Below are 20215 nucleotides of genomic sequence, written 5' to 3' on the forward strand. Positions count from 1 at the left end.
TTGTATTTAATAGTCAGTCTTAAAAATGATCATCTCAGGTTGTGTATCACCTGATATGCATGCATGTATGTTGACATCAACATTGTGCAGATTTGGAAACGGATGTGATTTAGAGGTCGTTACCGCAAAAGTCATGTATTATATCCATCTGTTAATAGGGTTGTGTTTCGTGAAGTGGGAGCAGATCCCTCTACCAGAATCTGTGCTGCCACTCATCTCCCATCCGACGGCCCAAGTTCATTTATTCTATTTTTTCGCACCTGAAGCTCAGATTCCATACTGGCCGCGCTATTCCGCGAGCTTGGTGCTACCTCTCCAACTGCATATAGACTCTCGAGCTTATCCCTGGTCAGTGCTAACTAGAAGGAGCTGCCCCACGTTCTGGCTTATTAAGGTCGCCCTCTTCGTCTCTTCGTGCATCGAGTATGGCTAAGAAATCATCTGTTTGAACCAAGCCACCGGCAGCCCCTACCAAAGCCCGGTTTGCGGGGCTGCGCTTCGCGTACTGTTCGAGGAAAGGTTCAGCTTCAGTAAGATATGTCGAGGATGACGGTTGCGCGTCCCCACACTCCTGTCTGATGTAGACAGCCCTGCCAACAGGTAAACCGATTGAATTAACAAAACCATTTGTAAGGATACAAATGCTTTGAAAAGAGAGGGAGGGAAATTAGCAATGTACCATTCGTCCAACATTTTGGCAAGCTCTTTTTGCTTACTAGGTGATGTTCCCCAGATCTCCATTTGCCTATAAACCATTTGTATTGATATCAGGGGAAGCGCTTTTTGTGCATTCAATACAAAAGCAGCAACGATCGTGTATGTATAGTAGTCACAATTGACAACTCAGCTACATCAACTGCATACGTCTAGAGTCTTCAAGCATGAAACCATGACTTACCCAAGGGAAATTCCTTGCATTTCAAAGACATTTGTGTGGCCATGTATAGTAGAGAAGCAGTGGAAGAAAACTGAAGCTTGAAAGTTAGGTAAGATTGGCCTACACAACATACCTCAGGTAGTAAGTTCTGTAAGCAGATGGGCCATCTTTGAAGAGGGTGGACAGGCCATTTCGAATTAAAAACGTCCTTATCTCTCAGGTAGAAATATAAGAAGGTAGTTACAAGATACATATTCATCTTCCATGCACAAGAACAGAAAATCTAGTTAAGAAAAGGAAGTCCAAAGAGAAAGTAACCAATCCAGGGTAAAGAGCATAGTATTCATATTTCAAAAAGTGACCACCGAGCAAAGTGCCAAAATAAGCTGAAAACAATGGCAAAGTACCTTATAGGTCAGGAATTTTAGTTTAACCATCAAATTTGAATCTTCATCAACCAGACCATCCTTAGTTGACGATCTTGAATTCGAAACACCATTGACATTTTCTGGTAAAGCGTTAAAACTGTCTTTGGGAAGTTCAGCAGCCTTGAACAAGTTTACATCAACAAAGAAACCTAGCCATGAAACATAGGTCAGTCAAAGGTGCATCAGTACAGGTATTAATTGCAAGAGCTGAGAATTAGTTGTCAAAAGAGGTGAGAGTTTTATGAAACAAAAGGTTCATCTTACCTCTGTACAGTGGCCACAACTCTTGATTTTTCCTAGAAAGAAAAATGCAGGATTCATGAGAATTAATAAATAAATATCAAAAAGAGAAAGCTAATGAGACACTTTCTCTATTTCATATTACAAGGCGGGCGTGGGAACTAAGAAGCCATTAATAGTATAAGAAAATGACCATGGTAGACAGGAACTCGTTGTATAGGGAAACAGAGCAAATAGTTAGTATGCGTATGTAACCATAAATGGCGAAGGGAGATGAGAGATAAACTATGGCAAAATCTTACCTTATCTCTTGCTGATAACGTCTAAAAGCAGAATCCTTGTGCACATGGATAACCATCTTGTAATGGAAAGATGTGGTGGCTCCCGGAAGTCCCGGCACCCTCTTATCTGGCCGTCCAGTCCAGCTGAGATTCGTGTTGGGCCTGACTAGTACGAGACCATTTGCAGCTTTGTCAGCTTATTTAATTCTTGTGATGCGGTAGCTGTAGGCACCTGTTTCCACAGTGGTTCCTGACAAAGGTTGCAGGTCACTGTAGCGCTGACAGGCCCGATGTAGGATCCTGTTCTCACTGCTAGTACATGATAAAACAACGGCACAGATAACTAAATGTACAGCACCTTTTTCCTTTCTCTCTCTTGTATCTCTGACAGAATACCTCTCTCCCTTCTCTCTCATAGCACCTCTCTAATTAAAAAGCGTCCTCTCACAACGTGAAAGAGACTGCTTATGGCAGTGGAAAAAGAAATGCTCTCTCTCTCCTCTCTTTTCTTCATATCTCAAGACTGCTTGTGACGTGAGAAAAAGCTTCACACATCACGGGAGATGGCAATGATGGGATGGGTCCATGTGCATGCATACAGTGGCACTGCCCCATGCACGTCAGTTGGCAAACACAAGGAATCGCAGCAGTGCAAATAAACAATGCCATGGCAGACCGGGGCACCAGATCACGAGGCAAGACAACCATAGAGAACGGGGAAGATAAGAGGGAGCTAAAAAGCCAGTCTCATCTTATAATGCAAGTTATCATTTGAAAAAGAATCAATTTTTTGGTAATTCCAGTAACATTTGAAAGCTGCAGGGAGATTTTTCTTCTTCATCAGACGCATCATCTCCTGTAACAGTCCAGAACAACAAGCTATTGACTTGCTGACGTTGCAGTCAAGAAGAATCTATTGTTGGACAAGAACCAATAACATCTGCTAACCTGCAATTTCTTAGTTGCATAGTCCGTGGGATGTGCTTGCAAAAAATGAGTGACAACTGATCTATCAGCATTTCGAGATTGAGCGTCAAGACCACTGTTTCCAAACCGATCGCAGTGGTCTGAACACAATGATGACCCAGCATTTTCAAGAAGTGCTTTAATTTGCTGTCATGTAAAAATATATGTTACAGCAAGATAGAACCAATACAAAAGTTAAGATAAGTCATGAAGGAGATGGGAATACCACTTCACAACATTAAATAATACCTGCTTCTCATCTGACCTATTAGCAGCGCATATTTCTCGTAAACTTGGTCCTAAATCAGAGTCGCCTGCATATAATAGAAACTTTCTGAATCAGTAGAACATATAAAGTGTTCACAAATTCACAGCTCAGAAGCATCAAACAATCTCGGAACATGTTTAAATGCATCAGAAAATCTTTGTTAGGATAGAATAATAGTGTACTGACATTAAGGTTCCCAGATCTGTGACACCCATTTCCAGGAGTCAATGTTTCCTCTTTTTTGTTAGTTTGAGCTTGAACCACATATGTTAGGCTGAGCTTAATACCACCCGCTGAACATAAGTTCATACTCCATACTTTCATGTTTGCTGGAATCACTTCTTTTGTATTCACTTATGCAGAATTGGTCAAATGTGATCAACCGCTGTGATCTAAAGTTCCAACCATGATATATCAATTGCTATTGATTAAAAATAGTTCCAATACATATAGTTGTGTGGGCACTTTTTTGGAAAATGGTGAATCTCCGTATATGCATCGGACTATCAGGTCAACAATATGTATTGACTATATGCATCAGTGTTTGAAAGTTTACCATGCTCAGAGTCAGAAGCAGACTAAGTGACTAACAGGAAAAGCACTACCATGCGGTATAATATTAAAACAACAAAGGTTGCCTGGTTTTCCTCAGATGAGAGGAAGTTTTACTAGGTGACTTCAAAAAATTAAAGAAAATTAAATTAGAGATGAAAGCTTGGCCAAGGTCATTTATAAATAAACTGAAATCTTCTTAAACAACTCATATATTCACTCAAACAACAAGACAACTTCATTATAGCGGCCTACCTCCGTCTAATGAAGGTTGTCGAAAGTCCCTCAGAACTCCCATTTGAACCGAACTTTCGCAACTGACAATACGGGCAACCAGACCTTCAAGTATCTCACCTTGCACAATTACATGATCCTTTGATCCTAGAACAAATAGTCAGTACTTCAATGATGGGGAGAGATGAAAATATACAGTCTAGTTTAGAGCAGCAGTAAAAGATAAAGAGTGCCAGGCAAAAACAAAAACTTTTTGAGATAGTCATACCTGGCACAGATATATCAGCTATTTTACCAAGGACTTTGCAAACGGGTGTGGCTGTCCCCTCTTCACACAATGTGTCGTAGGCAGTAAAGAATGAAGTGGCAGATTTCCTAATGGAGATGTAAACAGAAAGCATAATAATGTTATGAGCGGACCCAGTGCCAAATGCATATGTACGTTCATCTGAGAGTTATACTTGCATGCCATCAAACAGATGAATGACATGAAAATAGCTGCAAAGTGACATAGACACAAAAAAGAACCTAGCTGTTGAACAATTTCTAGCAATAATACAATACAGACAGTGCATTGAAGAGCTCCAATAGGCTATAATTCAAAGGATACACATCAATGTAAAGAATTCAGTAACATTGGTTGATCATCGTATTCAAGCAACACTTACTGCGGAAACATAATAACACTGCATTTGTTTTCGAAACACTGGTGTTGACACCTGATTTTGGCAAGATACAGATTGCAATGAAGATGGTCTCGAGTGAATGATTTTTCAGCATAAAAATATTCACGTCACCGAGTGGAACCACTTTGATGTTTCGGTTATATTCATTCGACTTTATCTTACGGACCGAAACTATACTCCGAGTGGCATAGTTCAATGTTCCGAGTGGTTTTTGACCAATCACGTCTTCAAGATGACCTCGGATGAAGGAGCACTCTTAAGGAATTGTCTTCGTCTCGTCGAAGCAATCGATTTTGATATATAAATCATCTCAATCCGAGTTCATATGCAAAAGTTAGAGGCAATATACTGCAGACTGAATCTCAACAGAAATATGGCGCGAGGTGCCAGACACTTGTCTGATAGGTTGCGCGAGTAATTTGGCCATCAATACGGCCTTGAATCGAAAAACCTTCAACATGGAAAAGTTTCGTCTCGTCGAGCCGATCGATTTTCATATATAATTCGTCTCGATCCGATATCATATGAGGCCTGGAGAGACAAATCAAGATCGGGCTATGTTTTCAGTCGGAAATCCGAGTGAAAAGTTTACCATCCGAGTGAAAGTTTACGGTCGAGTGAAAGTTTACGGTCGAGTGAAATTGTACGGTCGAGTGGAAGTTTGCTGGCCGGATGAACTTATTATTATCCGAGTGGAAATATAGTCATCCGAGTGAAAATATGATCATCCAAGTGAAATTGTCGTCCAGGTGAAAATATTCCGAGTGAAAAGATTACCATCGGGACGAAAACTTGCCGATTGAATAAGATAGTGCCTTCCGAGTGGAAATATAGTCATCCGAGTGGAAATATAGTCATCCGAGTGGAAATATAGTCATCCGAGTGAAAGATTGTCTTCCGAGTGAAAAAGTCCAATCGGACGATCCGTGTGAAAGTATCTAATATCCGAGTGGATGAGCTCAAGTCCGAGTGAAATTGAACATGTGCTCGAAAGTTTATCAAAATGACCTTGGATGAAGAAGTGTTCAATACAGAAGTTGTGCGTATCATCAAGACGGTAAATTTTGATTTTGGAGTCATCATCATCAGAGATAATATATAGCCTATAAATTCACTACGAGACTCGGATAATCCAGTCTACTGCAAAACCGAGTCCGACTGGAAGATAAAGATGACCATGAAAAGTATTCAAGATGGCCTTATTTGAAAAAATGATCAACATGAGAGTTGTTCGTATCGTCGAGGCGCACAAGTTTGATATTTGGGCCGTCTCGGTCGGAGATCATATGCAAGCCCGGCGGCCCGCGCAAGAAGGAAGACAGAGTTTGGGCCAGATTCAGACTGAATCCGAGTTGGAATAGAATTAGGACTTTAGGACGTGAATTGATGTAATTTTTCTTGTAAGGAAAGCCTAGATGAATCCTTTACTTGTACGGGAAGTCCAGCCGCCTCTTATATATGTTGGGGGTGACGGCCGATTGAACAACACACAATCGAACAAATCAATATACTACTTTTTCATCTACGTTTTATCTCTCCGCCGTTTTTCTATCTCGTTCTTCGTTGTTCTTTGTGTTTGGGAGCTGCGAATCCCGAGGCTCTAGGGGCGAGCGAATCGACCTAGGGCAGCCCATAGCCGCCGCACTCCCTGACGGGGTCCCTCCGGGGGTGTGGGGGTTTCAGGTCTGCAAAAGCGCCCGTCGACTGTCTTGCGTATCGCGCTGTCGGTCGGGTCTCCTTCGACGTGAACTACGGTGCATCACCCCGGCGTCGAGGGTACACGTGACGTGTTCGTGTGTCAACACACTTTTTGGCGACTCCGTTGGGAACCGAAGATCAATCGTCATCATCCATCATGTCTGATCTTCCCAAGCCATCTGAGGTAAACGCTGATAACATCATTAAGCCTAGTCTTGATGAGATATCGGCCGATCATCGCCAAGTCTATGAGGAGTGTTCGACGAGATTTTGTCACGCGAAGTATCTATGAGCGCGGAAAGTTTTTTTATAATGTTTTTCCTAACTTTTCTCTTAGAATCACAGGAGAAACAAATACGATAGTGTTTTGTATGTGCACGTGAATGGGAAAGCTTCTCCATGCCTATGTGTATCTAGCTAAAGCTCACAAGATGGCCATTGCTGTTTCACTAACTTTTTTTTCTAGTGTGGACTAAAGAATCAGAAACGGATGCATGCATACATTGCATGTTAACTAGCAGGCTTAATCATGGATATATAATTAAATATTACGGCCAGTGTTTCAACCTGACACGATACTAGTTCAAAAGCCACGCTCTAGCTCACCGCATAGATATAATTTGTACGTGTCTCAGCAGGTCCACCGTATAGTCATAGGCTGATTAGGCACAGATTAGTGGGCTGGTCAATGGTTGGGATAAGCATGCACGAGCAGCCACCGTGGGAAGAGATAAGCACCGCTCCACGCTTCTCGCTAACGAGGCGCTCGCCCAACTGAAAATCGGCGGCGTGCTACCTTGCCGCAGGGATCGCACGCAACCCTAGCCGCCTGCCTATATAAAGGCACAGATCCTTCACGCAGGGAGACCACGGAGAGACGCCACAAAGCCGCCGCCCTTCACAACGCACACACCCATCCATTAGGAGATCCATCCATTCATCACGCACATCCATTCGTCGCCGGTGCTACATCCATCCGTCGCCGGCGCACTCACCAGCCACCAAGCACGCATCCATCCAACTCACCAGCCAGCCATCACGCCCATCCATCCAACACACGGCAAACCCCTCACAAAACACCAGAGGCAAAACGCATCTTGCAGGAACCGCAGCCGCAACGGAGACCGACGGCCATTCGTACAAGGGCGGCAAGGACTTCAACGACATGAACACCAAGCTCACGTTCCCGAAGGGCGAGATTTTGATCTAATACATCTATTTCCTTCTGTCTCCTCTCTAGCATGCATGCGCTACGCGGAAAATATGTGCCGGTCACCGGAGATGACCCTCGTGTGATCCCATCGCCGCCGCAGGAGATGACGGCTCCGAAACAGCAAACTGCACCGACACCGCCGGAGATCGTCTACGCCAAGCCTTTTATTTTCAGGTGTCATGTTCTTAGCTGGAGATGACTCAGGAGCTGCCGGAGCTCGCCAACTACGCGGCGCAACCGCTAGCTCCGGCGCTCTACCATGGCGGCCTTCATGGCGCTCGGCGAATAGCCCACGGTGTACAGGTCGCGACGCATGGATTGCGACGAACAGGACCACTGTGAACAGGTTCACGGCAAAGGATACACAGGCGTACAGGTTTTGCATCACGTTCTTGGAGGAGACGGCATGGCGGAACCGGAGCTCGCTGACGACGCAGCCCGAGTCTCGCTTTTCCCTTCATGACGCATAGATTGCGATGAACAAGGCCACGGTGGACAGGTTTTGTGTCACACTCTTGCAGGGGACGGTGCGGCGGAACCGGAGCTCGCCGACAACGCAGCCCCCCGCCTTTCCCATCACGACGTACAGATCCTTGGTGGAACCAATATCCGCAACGACGGGTCTAAGACCGGTTCTTCCTTTAGGGGGCCCGCGTCCCCGACGAACAGGTCAATGGCGTACAGATCCATCACTGAACCAAAGATTGCAACGACGCTGTCCAAGACCGGTCCCTCCTTCGAGAGGCGCACCCACTATGGCGGACAGGTCCTTAGTGTACAGGTCCATGGCATCGCCGGCGCACAGGTCACTCTTTCGCGTAGTACCAGCCCAAGGCGACGCGGCCTTTGCGACACCACTTTCCACGGCCCTGTGAGGCGGTGCCTTTGCCTTGGCAGACCGCCAAATACTTGGCGTCTAGCCAAGATGAGGCGCCAACCACCCCGGCCACGCCAATGTGAGCGCGTGTCAGTTTATTTTTACACTGACGCCGGTCTCCCCAAACCGTTACTCCCGCAAGGCGTAGCCCCTTGAACACCCCGATGAAGCAACAGGTCATCAAGAAGTCTGAGCTGACCGCGACCCATGCTACCCCAACACCAACTACTCCAACGCCGCCAAGACCGACGAGGCACGACGGCGAGGGCGGGCGCGGCCACCGCTAAGGCCACGCCACTTGCGGCGCGTGTACCGACGAGGACGAGAAGCGAAGACGACGAAGACGACCACACAGCTTAATCGGAGGTATCTCGCGAAGCAACCCGCAGGAGTAATTAACCGGGAGCCTTCCGAAGCCCCGGGAACCAGGAGACATCAATCGCCATAGTCAGGCTGGCCGCGCTAGTAGGCCACAGAGCACACTTTTTCTTTACGGGATCTTGTACTTTTGTTTCTCCAATGAGATTAATGAAATCCTTGTTTCCCGCATCCTTTTCATTGTGTACTCAGTACACTGGCACGCCCGCAATTTTTCATTTCCCCTGGCGCATAGAGAGATAATTGTTGGAAATATGCCCTAGAGGCAATAATAAATTGATTATTATTATATTTCCTTGTTCATGATAATCATTTATTATCCATGCTAGAATTGTATTGATAGGAAACTCAGATACATGTGTGGATACATAGACAACACAATGTCCCTAGTAAGCCTCTATTTGACTAGCTCGTTGATCAATAGATGGTTACGGTTTCCTGACCATGGACATTGCATGTCGTTGATAACGGGATCACATCATTAGGAGAATGATGTGATGGACAAGACCCAATCCTAAGCATAGCACTAGATCGTGTAGTTCGTATGCTAAAGCTTTTCTAATGTCAAGTATCATTTCCTTAGACCATGAGATTGTGCAACTCCCGGATACCGTAGGAGTGCTTTGGGTGTGCCAAACGTCACAACGTAACTGGGTGGCTATAAAGGTACACTACGGGTATCTCCGAAAGTGTCTGTTGGGTTGGCACAAATCGAGACTGGGATTTGTCACTCCGTGTAAACGGAGAGGTATCTCTGGGCCCACTCGGTAGGACATCATCATAATGTGCACAATGTGATCAAGGAGTTTATCACGGGATGATGTGTTACAGAACGAGTAAAGAGACTTGCCGGTAACGAGATTGAACAAGGTATCGGGATACCGACGATCGAATCTCGGGCAAGTGTCGTACCGATAGACAAAGGGAATTGTATACGGGATTGATTAAGTCCTTGACATCGTGGTTCATTCGATGAGATCATCGTGGAACATGTGGGAGCCAACATGGGTATCCAGATCCCGCTGTTGGTTATTGACAGGAGAGTCATCTCGGTCATGTCTGCATGTCTCCCGAACCCGTAGGGTCTACACACTTAAGGTTCGGTGACGCTAGGGTTATAGAGATATTAGTATGCGGTAACCCGAAAGTTGTTCGGAGTCCCGGATGAGATCCCGGACGTCACGAGGAGTTCTGGAATGGTCCGGAGGTAAAGAATTATATATAGGAAGTGCTATTTCGGCCATCGGGACATGTTTCGGGGTCACCGGTATTGTACCAGGACCACCGGAAGGGTCCCGGGGGTCCACCGGGTGGGGCCACCTGCCCCGGGGGGCCACATGGGCTGTAGGGGGTGTGCCTTGGCCTATATGGGCCAACGGCACCAGCCCCAAGAGGCCCATGCGCCAAGAGAAGGGGAAAAGGAAGAGTCCTAAAGGGGGAAGGCACCTCCGAGGTGCCTTGGGGAGGAGGGACTCCTCCCTTGGCCGCACCCTTCCTTGGAGGAAGGGGCAAGGCTGCGCCCTCCCCCTCTCCCTTGGCCCTATATATAGTGGGGGGAAAGGAGGGCAACCATACCTAAGCCCTGGCGCCTCCCTCTCCCTCCCATGACACATCTCCCTCCTCCCACAGCGCTTGGCGAAGCCCTGTTGGATTCCCGCTACTTCCACCACCACGCCGTCGTGCTGCTGGATCTCCATCAACCTCTCCTTCCCCCTTGCTGGATCAAGAAGGAGGAGACGTCGCTGCTCCGTACGTGTGTTGAACGCGGAGGTGCCGTCCGTTCGGCGCTAGGATCATCGGTGATTTGGATCATGACGAGTACGACTCCATCAACCCCGTTCTCTTGAACGCTTCCGCGCGCGATCTACAAGGGTATGTAGATCCAATCCTCCCTCGTTGCTAGATGACTCCATAGATAGATCTTGGTGACACGTAGGAAAATTTTGAATTTATGCTACGTTCCCCAATAGTGGCATCATGAGCTAGGTCTATGCGTAGTTTCTATGCACGAGTAGAACACAAAGTAGTTGTGGGCGTTGATTTTGTTCAATATGCTTACCGTTACTAGTCCAATCTTGATTCGGTGGCATTGTGGGATGAAGCGGCCCGGACCGACCTTACACGTACTCTTACGTGAGACTGGTTCCACCGACTGACATGCACTAGTTGCATAAAGGTGGCTAGCGGGTGTCTGTCTCCCACTTTAGTCGGATCGGATTCGATGAAAAGGGTATGCTATGTGATGTGATATGGCCAAAAGGATGTGATGAATGATATATGTGATGTATGAGATGATCATGTTCTTGTAATAGGAATCACGACTTGCATGTCGATGAGTATGACAACCGGCAGGAGCCATAGGAGTTGTCTTAATTTATTTATGACCTGCGTGTCAACATAAACGTCATGTAATTACTTTACTTTATTGCTAACCGTTAGCTATAGTAGTAGAAGTAATAGTTGACGAGACAACTTCATGAAGACACAATGATAGAGATCATGATGATGGAGATCATGGTGTCATGCCGGTGACAAGATGATCATGGAGCCCCAAGATGGAGATCAAAGGAGCTATATGATATTGGCCATATCATGTCACTATTATTTGATTGCATGTGATGTTTATCATGTTTTTGCATCTTGTTTACTTAGAATGACGGTAGTAAATAAGATGATCCCTCACTAAAATTTCAAGAAGGTGTTCCCCCCTAACTGTGCACCGTTGCGAAAGTTCGTCGTTTCGAAGCACCACGTGATGATCGGGTGTGATAGATTCTTACGTTCACATACAACGGGTGTAAGACAGATTTACACACGCGAAACACTTAGGTTGACTTGACGAGCCTAGCATGTGTACAGACATGGCCTCGGAACACAAGAGACCGAAAGGTCGAGCATGAGTCGTATGGTAGATACGATCAACATGAAGATGTTCACCGATGTTGACTAGTCCGTCTCACGTGATGATCGGACACGGCCTAGTTGACTCGGGTCATGTAATCACTTAGATGACTAGAGGGATGTCTATCTGAGTGGGAGTTCAGAAGATGAACTTAATTATCCTGAACATAGTCAAAAGGTCTTCGCAAATTATGTCGTAGCTCGCGCTTTAGTTCTACTGTTTAGTTATGTTCCTAGAGAAAATTTAGTTGAAAGTTGATAGTAGCAATTATGCGGACTAGGTCCGTAAACTGAGGATTGTCCTCATTGCTTCATAGAAGGCTTATGTCCTTAATGCACCGCTCAGTGTGCTGAACCTCGAACGTCGTCTGTGGATGTTGCGAACATCTGACATACACATTTTGATGACTACATGATAGTTCAGTGCGTAATGCTAAATGGTTTAGAATTGAGGCACCAAAGACGTTTTTGAAACATCGCAGAACATATGAGATGTTCCAAGGACTGAAATTGGGATTTCAGGCTCGTGCCCACGTCAAGAGGTATAAGACCTCCGACGACTTTCTTAGCCTGCAAACTAAGGGAGAAAAGCTCAATTGTTGAACTTGTGCTCAGATTGTCTGAGTACAACAATCGCTTGAATCGAGTGGGAGTTGATCTTCCAGATGAGATAGTGATGTTTCTCCGAAGTCATTACCACCAAGCTGCTTGAGCTTCGTGATGAACTATAATATATCAGGGACATATATGATGATCCTTGAGATATTCGCGATGTTTGACACCACGAAAGTGGAAATCAAGAAGGAGCATCAATTGTTGATGGTTGGTGAAACCACTAGTTTCAAGAAGGGCAAGGGAACAAAGGGATACTTCATGAAACGGCAATTCGGCTGCTGCTCTAGTGAAGAAACCCAAAGTTGAACCCAAACCCGAGACTGAGTGCTTCTGTAATAAGGGGAACAGCCATTGGAGCAGAATTACCCTAGATACTTGGTAGATGAGAAGGCTGGCAAGGTCGATAGAAGTATATTGGATATACATTATGTTAATGTGTACTTTACTAGTACTCCTAGTAGCACCAGGGTATTAGATACCGGTTCGGTTGATTAGTGTTAGTAACTCGAAATAAAAGCTACGGAATAAATGGAGACTAGCTAAAGGTGAGCTGACGATATGTGTTGGAAGTGTTTCCAATGTTGATATGATCAAGCATCGCACACTCCCTCTACCATCGAGATTGGTGTTTGCATTGAGCATAGACATGATTGGATTATGTCTATCGCAATACGGTTATTCATTTAAGGAGAGTAACGGTTACTCTGTTTATTTGAATAATACCTTCAATGGTCTTGCACCTAAAATAAATGGTTCATTGAATCTTGATCGTAGTGATACACATGTTCATGCCATAAGATAGTAATGATAGTACCACCTACTTGTGGCACTGCCACGTAAGTCATATCGGTATAAAACGCATGAAGTCCATGTTGATGGATCTTTGGGCTCACTCGTTTTTGAAAAGTTTGAGACATGCGAACCATGTCTATTGGTGTATATGCATGAAGAAACTCCATGCAAATGGACCGTTTGGACTCACTTGATTTTGAATCACTTGATACATGCAAATCATACCACATGGGCAAGATGACTGAAAGCCTCGTTTTCAGTAAAATGGAACTAGAAAGCAACTTGTTGGAAGTAATACATTTTGATGTGTGCAATCCAATGAGTGCTGATGCATGTAGTGGATATCGTTATGTTCTTACTTCACAGATGATTTGAGTAGATGTTGAGTATATTTACTTGATGAATCACGAGTCTGAATTATTGAAAGGTTCAAGTAATTTCAGGGTGAAGTTGAAAGATCGTCGTGACAAGATGATAAAAGATCTATGATATGATCATAGAGATGAATATCTGAATTACGAGTTTGGCACAGAATTAAGACATTGTGGAAATTGTTTCACAACTAATACAGCCTGGAACACCATAGTGTGATGGTGTGTTCGAACATCATAACTGCACCCTATTGGATATGATGCATATCATGATGTCTCTTATCGAATTACCACGATAGTTTATGGGTTAGGCATTAGAGACAAACCGCATTCACTTTAAATAGGGCACCATGTAATTCTGATGAGATGACACCGTATGAACTATGGTTTAGAGAAACCTAAGCTGTCATTTCTTAAAAGTTTGGGGCTGCGACGCTTATGCGAAAAAGTTTCAGGCTGATAAGCTCGAACCCAAAGCGGATAAATGCATCTTCATAGGACACCCAAAACAGTTGGGTATACCTCCTGTCTCAGATTCAAAAGCAATAAGGGATTATTTCTAGAATCGGGTCCTTTCTCGAGGAAAAGTTTCTCTCGAAAGAATTGAGTGGGAGGATGGTGGAGACTTGATGAGGTTATTGAACCGTCTCTTCAACTAGTGTGTGGCAGGGCACAGGAAGTTGTTCCTGTGGCACCTACAACAATTGAAGTGGAAGCTTATGATAGTGATCATGAAACTTCAGATCAAGTCACTACCAAACCTCGTAGGATGACAAGGACGCGTACTACTTCAGAGTGGTACATAATCCTGTCTTGAAAGTCATGTTGCTAGACAACAATGAACCTACGAGCTATGGAGAAGCGATGGTGGGCCCGGATTCCGATAAATGGCACGAGGCCATAAAATCCGAGAGAGGATCCATGTATGAAAACAAAGTGTAGACTTTGGCGGAACGGCTCGATGGTCGTAAGGCTGTTGAGTACAGATGGATTTTGAAAGGAAGACAGACAATGATGGTAAGTGTCACCATTAAGAAAGCTCGACTTATCGTTAAGATGTTTACCGGCAACTTCAAGGAGTTGACTGCGATGAGACTTTCTCACTCGTAGCGATGCTAAGAGTCTATTGGAATTATATTAGCAGTCAATGCATTATTTATGAAATCTTGCAGATAGGATGTCAAAACATTGTTTCCTCGACAATTTTCTTGAGGAAAGGTTGTATGTGATACAACCGGAAGGTTTTGTCAATCCTGAAAGATGCTAATAAGTATGCAAAGCTCCAGCAACCCTTCTAAGGACTGGAGTAAGCATCTCGGAGTTGGAATGTATGCTTTGATGAGATGATCAAAGATTTTGGGTGTATACAAAGTTTATGAGAAACTTGTATTTCCAAAGAAGTGAGTGGGAGCACTATAGAATTTCTGCTGAATATATGTTGTTGACATATTGTTGATCAGAAATGACGTAGAATTTCTGGAAAGCATATAGGGTTATTTGGAAAGTGTTTTTTAAATGAAAGCCTGGATTAAGCTACTTGAACATTGAGCATCAAGATCTATAAGGATAGATCAAAACGCTTAATGGTACTTTCAAATGAGCACATACCTTGACATGATCTTGAAGGTGTTCAAGATGGATCAGTCAAAGAAGGAGTTCTTGCCAGAGTGGTAAGGTATGAAGTTAAGACTTAAAGCTCGACACGGCAGAATAGAAAGAAAGGACGAAGGTCGTCCCCTATGCTTAAGACATAGGCCCTACAGTATGCTATGCTGTGTACCGCACCTGAAATGTACCTTGCCATGAGTCAGTCAAGGGGTACAAGAGTGATCCAAGAATGGATCACAAGACAGCGGTCAAAGTTATCCTTAGTAACTAGTGGACTAAGGAATTTTCTCGATTATGGAGGTGGTAAAAGAGTTCATCATAAAGGGTTACGTCGATGCAAGCTTAACACCTATCCGGATAGCTCTGAGTAGAGATACCGGATACGTATAATGGAGCAACAATTTAGAATAGCTCCAAGTAGAACAGTTATTTGGAATGGCTCCAAATGTAGCGTAGTAGTTGCATCTAGGAGATGACATAGAGATTTGTAAAGCGCACACGGATCTGAAAGGTTCAGACCCGTTGACTATAACCTCTCTCACAAGCATAACATGATCAAACCCAGAACTCATTGAGTGTTAATCACATGGTAAATGTGAACTAGATTATTGACTCTAGTAAACTCTTTGGGTGTTAGTCACATGGGGATGTGACCTTGAGTGTTAATCACATATCGATGTGAACTAGATTATTGACTCTAGTGCAAGTGGGAGACTGTTGTAAATATGCCCTAGAGGCAATAATAAATTGATTATTATTATATTTCCTTGTTCATGATAATCGTTTATTATCCATGCTAGAATTGTATTGATAGGAAACTCAGATACATGTGTGGATACATAGAAAACACCATGTCCCTAGTAAGCCTCTAGTTGACTAGCTCGTTGATCAATAGATGGTTATGGTTTCCTGACCATGGACATTGGATGTCGTTGATAACGGGATCACATCATTAGGAGAATGATGTGATGGACAAGACCCAATCCTAAGCATAGCACTAGATCGTGTAGTTCGTATGCTAAAGCTTTTCTAATGTCAAGTATCATTTCCTTCGACCATGAGATTGTGCAACTCCCGGATACCGTAGGAGTGCTTTGGGTGTGCCAAACGTCACAACGTAACTGGGTGGCTATAAAGGTACACTACGGGTATCTCCGAAAGTGTCTGTTGGGTTGGCACGAATCGAGACTGGGATTTGTCACTCCGTGTAAACGGAGAGGTATCTCTGGGCCCACTCGGTAGGACATCATCATAATGTGCACAATGTGATCAAGGAGTTTATCACGGGATGATGTGTTACGGAACGAGTAAAGAGACTTGCCGGTAACGAGATTGAACAAGGTATCGGGATACCGACGATCGAATCTCGGGCAAGTGTCGTACCGATAGACAAAGGGAATTGTATACGGGATTGATTAAGTCCTTGACATCGTGGTTCATCCGATGAGATCATCGTGGAACATGTGGGAGCCAACATGGGTATCCAGATCCCGCTGTTGGTTATTGACCGGAGAGTCATCTCGGTCATGTCTGCATGTCTCCCGAACCCGTAGGGTCTACAAACTTAAGGTTCGGTGACGCTAGGGTTATAGAGATATTAGTATGCGGTAACCCGAAAGTTGTTCGGAGTCCCGGATGAGATCCCGGACGTCACGAGGAGTTCCGGAATGGTCCGGAGGTAAAGAATTATATATAGGAAGTGCTATTTCGGCCATCGGGACATGGTTCAGGGTCACCGGTATTGTACCGGGACCACCGGAAGGGTCCCGGGGGTCCACCGGGTGGGGCCACCTGCCCCGGGGGGCCACATGGGCTGTAGGGGGTGCGCCTTGGCCTATATGGGCCAAGGGCACCAGCCCCAAGAGGCCCATGCGCCAAGAGAAGGGGAAAAGGAAGAGTCCTAAAGGGGGAAGGCACCTCCGAGGTGCCTTGGGGAGGAGGGACTCCTCCCTTGGCCGCACCCTTCCTTGGAGGAAGGGGCAAGGTTGCGCCCTCCCCCTTTCCCTTGGCCCTATATATAGTGGGGGGAAGGGAGGGCAACCATGCCTAAGCCCTGGCGCCTCCCTCTCCCTCCCATGACACATCTCCCTCCTCCGACAGCGCTTGGCGAAGCCCTGTTGGAATCCCGCTACTTCCACCACCACGCCGTCGTGCTGCTGGATCTCCATCAACCTCTCCTTCCCCCTTGCTGGATCAAGAAGGAGGAGACGTCGCTGCTCCGTACGTGTGTTGAACGCGGAGGTGCCGTCCGTTCGGCGCTAGGATCACCGGTGATTTGGATCACGACGAGTATGACTCCATCAACCCCGTTCTCTTGAACGCTTCCGCGCGCGATCTACAAGGGTATGTAGATCCAATCCTCCCTCGTTGCTAGATGACTCCATAGATAGATCTTGGTGACACGTAGGAAAATTTTGAATTTATGCTATGTTCCCCAACAATAATAACATGATAACCATCGTTGTTTGTTATTATTTTTCATGTCAAACAAAATGGCTCGCCCAGTGGGACGTGGTTCTCCTCCCATCTTTGCTGCGCAACAATGGTCGTCGAATTCATCTTCTGGCTCTTCTCCAACTTACAAGATAGTGTGGATATTTCTCAACTCGGGTTATTCTTCCTGATGCCCTATCTCTTATGGAGGCTTCAATTAACCTATTTGTGATCCAACTCGGGTTGCTATTCTATGGAGAACCGTGGGTGCAATTTCAATATGCCCTGATCACAGGTTTCCTCCAATATTGCGCGGCCATGGCAAGAAGGCGCCGCAATTCGCTTCAAGTACCCAAGATATTGCATTTATCTTGGAGGCATTCTCGATGGTTGAACAAATAATCCATGTATCATCGTTGGCTTTGGCAACCTCGACCTCACGCCCAATGTGCTGGGGGCATTTCTTGAGGTGGCCACTACACCGAAGGCACTTCGTTGAACTTGACTATAAGCTCCAGTCGGCGAAGCCTACATAAAATGAGATGGTCTTTCATATGTAAAGAAGTCTTCCTGAACACACGCTCAATAGTAGCCAACCTGATAGGCCCATATCCTCCAACCGACTGGTGCCTTGACGTGATGGCGAAAAGTTGAGCGGACATCTTCACCGGGCGTAGGTTCAACTTGAAGAGCTATAACAGATATGGCCTTCTCATATTGCATTTCCTTTCAATTTACACCACACCCATCACATTTCATTCACATGTTTGCATGATTGGGGGAAATTTTGAGCATAAATACTGGCTTTCCTCACAAGTCCATGCTAGTGCTCCAGTAATTGGCTACCCGAGGGCTTGTTGACGGGCGGCACAATGTGCCATGTTGCAGGTGAAGCGGCTCCCACACCCATAATGCACCACACGTGCCAAGTGTATGCTTTTGGAGGTAGTAAATAAGACTACTTGGGCACTTCTGTTATCAGACCCCGCGCCCATCATGTTTTCCGGCATGTCTCAGGTTCACAGAAGCTCACGTCCCAGGGAAGACTATAGGAAAAGATCATGGAAGGGCTACCTGACCCAACACAAGTTGGGTTTGGTGTGTAGCCACATGGCAACCCTGGGTCATGCCACCAAAAGCCCCAGATAAAGTGCCAGAGGGTTTTCTTAGTACACATAGGTGAATGGTTGTCTTCCAAGTTCTGAAGGTGGGCCCCCGAGCAAATGTGGAAAGTGATCCCCGAAGAAGTGAAAAAAATAGTCATGAAGTCCAGGGTAATGCAGCCAGCCCATGCAAGCAATCCTCACAATAGAGGAAACCTCAAATTCCAAGAAGCAATCAAAAAGTCCCAAAAGTGCCAAGAAGCAAATCCGGCAATCTTGAGCGGTAGGGGAACCACTGGAAAGAAGGCGGAAGATAGCCATTCACCACCCCTCGTTAATGCATGAAAAAAAATAGCCAAACTGTTATCCCAAAACCATCACCCTTATCAACCTCACCTAAGTCTCTGGGTTCTTGAGGCATTGCGCGGGGGGCATGATCGAGCTGTGGGGTTTCTCGATACCATGATGGGCTAGGGTATGCTTTTCTACTTCCTGTCAGAGGCATCTCTGAAGCACGGTGTCCTCATACACATAAGCTAAAGCTTATTCAGTTCTTAACTTGCAACTGTCATGGTCGTTTCGACGGTCCCCAATGATAAGCCCTTTGGTAGTCTTTATTGATGACACATTATAGCTGGTTGATTGTCAGAAGGGCCAACATCTTCATCCAATCTAAGAAATACTTCATTTTTTATGACATTACATTTCATAAATATGCTTGCATGCACTCTTTTGTTCATCATCAGTGCAGCCATCACTAGTTAACGGCGCACACGTTGAGCCTGCGCCGACAGGATGGCTACTTGGACATCAAGAAAACTGCGTCATGATAATGTCGATGACATCCTGACATTTGATTGTCTACCCCAATATACGGCAGACACTGGGGGCAGCGAACCCGTGTGTCCACAATGTCGTCGACAACATACTCCATCAACATTGGGGGCAATTGCATAGTTCATCCACGACGTCGCCGACGGCGTCTTGGCTTCACCAACCAGCTCCATCGACATTGGGGGTTAACACTCATGTGTTCACAGGGTCGTCGACGACATCCCGACATAGAGCTTTCTACACCAACACATCCCATCGGCACTGGGGGCAGCGAACCCATGTGTCCGTGACATCGCCGACGACATCTCAGCATCGAATAATCTACACCAACAAACTTCACCAACACTGGGGGCTGCAACCCCAATGCATCTATTATGTCGCTGATGATTTTCCGGCGTACTTTTGGTCTACATCAACATGTGTTCTTAGCACTGGTAGTAGCAGCACCAGTACTCCTACAACACCGCTGTGGCACTACAGGCACCCTTATCTCCAACAACAACGACGGGAGCCGACGTCTATTCCGGCGCTCTCATTTATGACCACACCGATAGCCTTCTGGTGTAGATTCTGTTTTTCGATATCGACCCAACATCTTGGGTTGCCTCGACAATTACAAGGTGACCCACCAATGGCTTTCTGGTGGCTCATCTACATCAATGCGTCAACTTCACGGGAGCAGTGCAACGTGCCAGTGCGGCCAGCGTGAATCTGTGAAACCCTTCAGTTTAGTCGGCTGGCACCACGGTCTCAGTGGTCGCAACTAGACTGATAAATTTTCTTCAAGGCACAGCATGGTATTTCGCTGTCGAATGGAGATGCAGTAAGGTTTCTTTGTCGGCTGGCACCTTATTAGCAAA

General features: G+C 45.5%; 1 protein-coding gene across 1 annotated transcript in view; it reads right to left on the reverse strand.

Annotated features, from left to right (window-relative positions):
- Positions 1–355: 355 nt before the first annotated feature.
- The window catches only part of LOC125516447 (tRNA ligase 1-like), a 46208-nt gene continuing 26348 nt past the window's right edge, over positions 356–20215 (reverse strand). Inside the window, exons 8-18 of the mRNA XM_048681885.2 lie at positions 4115–4221; positions 3868–3993; positions 3042–3106; positions 2775–2939; positions 2569–2682; positions 1848–1903; positions 1570–1601; positions 1285–1454; positions 1011–1090; positions 680–745; positions 356–590 (exon numbers count right to left, since the gene is read on the reverse strand). Of these exons, the coding sequence (XP_048537842.2) occupies positions 356–590; positions 680–745; positions 1011–1090; positions 1285–1454; positions 1570–1601; positions 1848–1903; positions 2569–2682; positions 2775–2939; positions 3042–3106; positions 3868–3993; positions 4115–4221 (1216 nt within the window). The remainder of the gene's footprint in view (positions 591–679; positions 746–1010; positions 1091–1284; positions 1455–1569; positions 1602–1847; positions 1904–2568; positions 2683–2774; positions 2940–3041; positions 3107–3867; positions 3994–4114; positions 4222–20215) is intronic.

Source organism: Triticum urartu, chromosome 6A, assembly GCF_056163025.1.
Source record: "Triticum urartu cultivar PI428250 chromosome 6A, HENAU_Tu73, whole genome shotgun sequence".
Classification (NCBI taxonomy): Eukaryota; Viridiplantae; Streptophyta; class Magnoliopsida; order Poales; family Poaceae; genus Triticum; species Triticum urartu.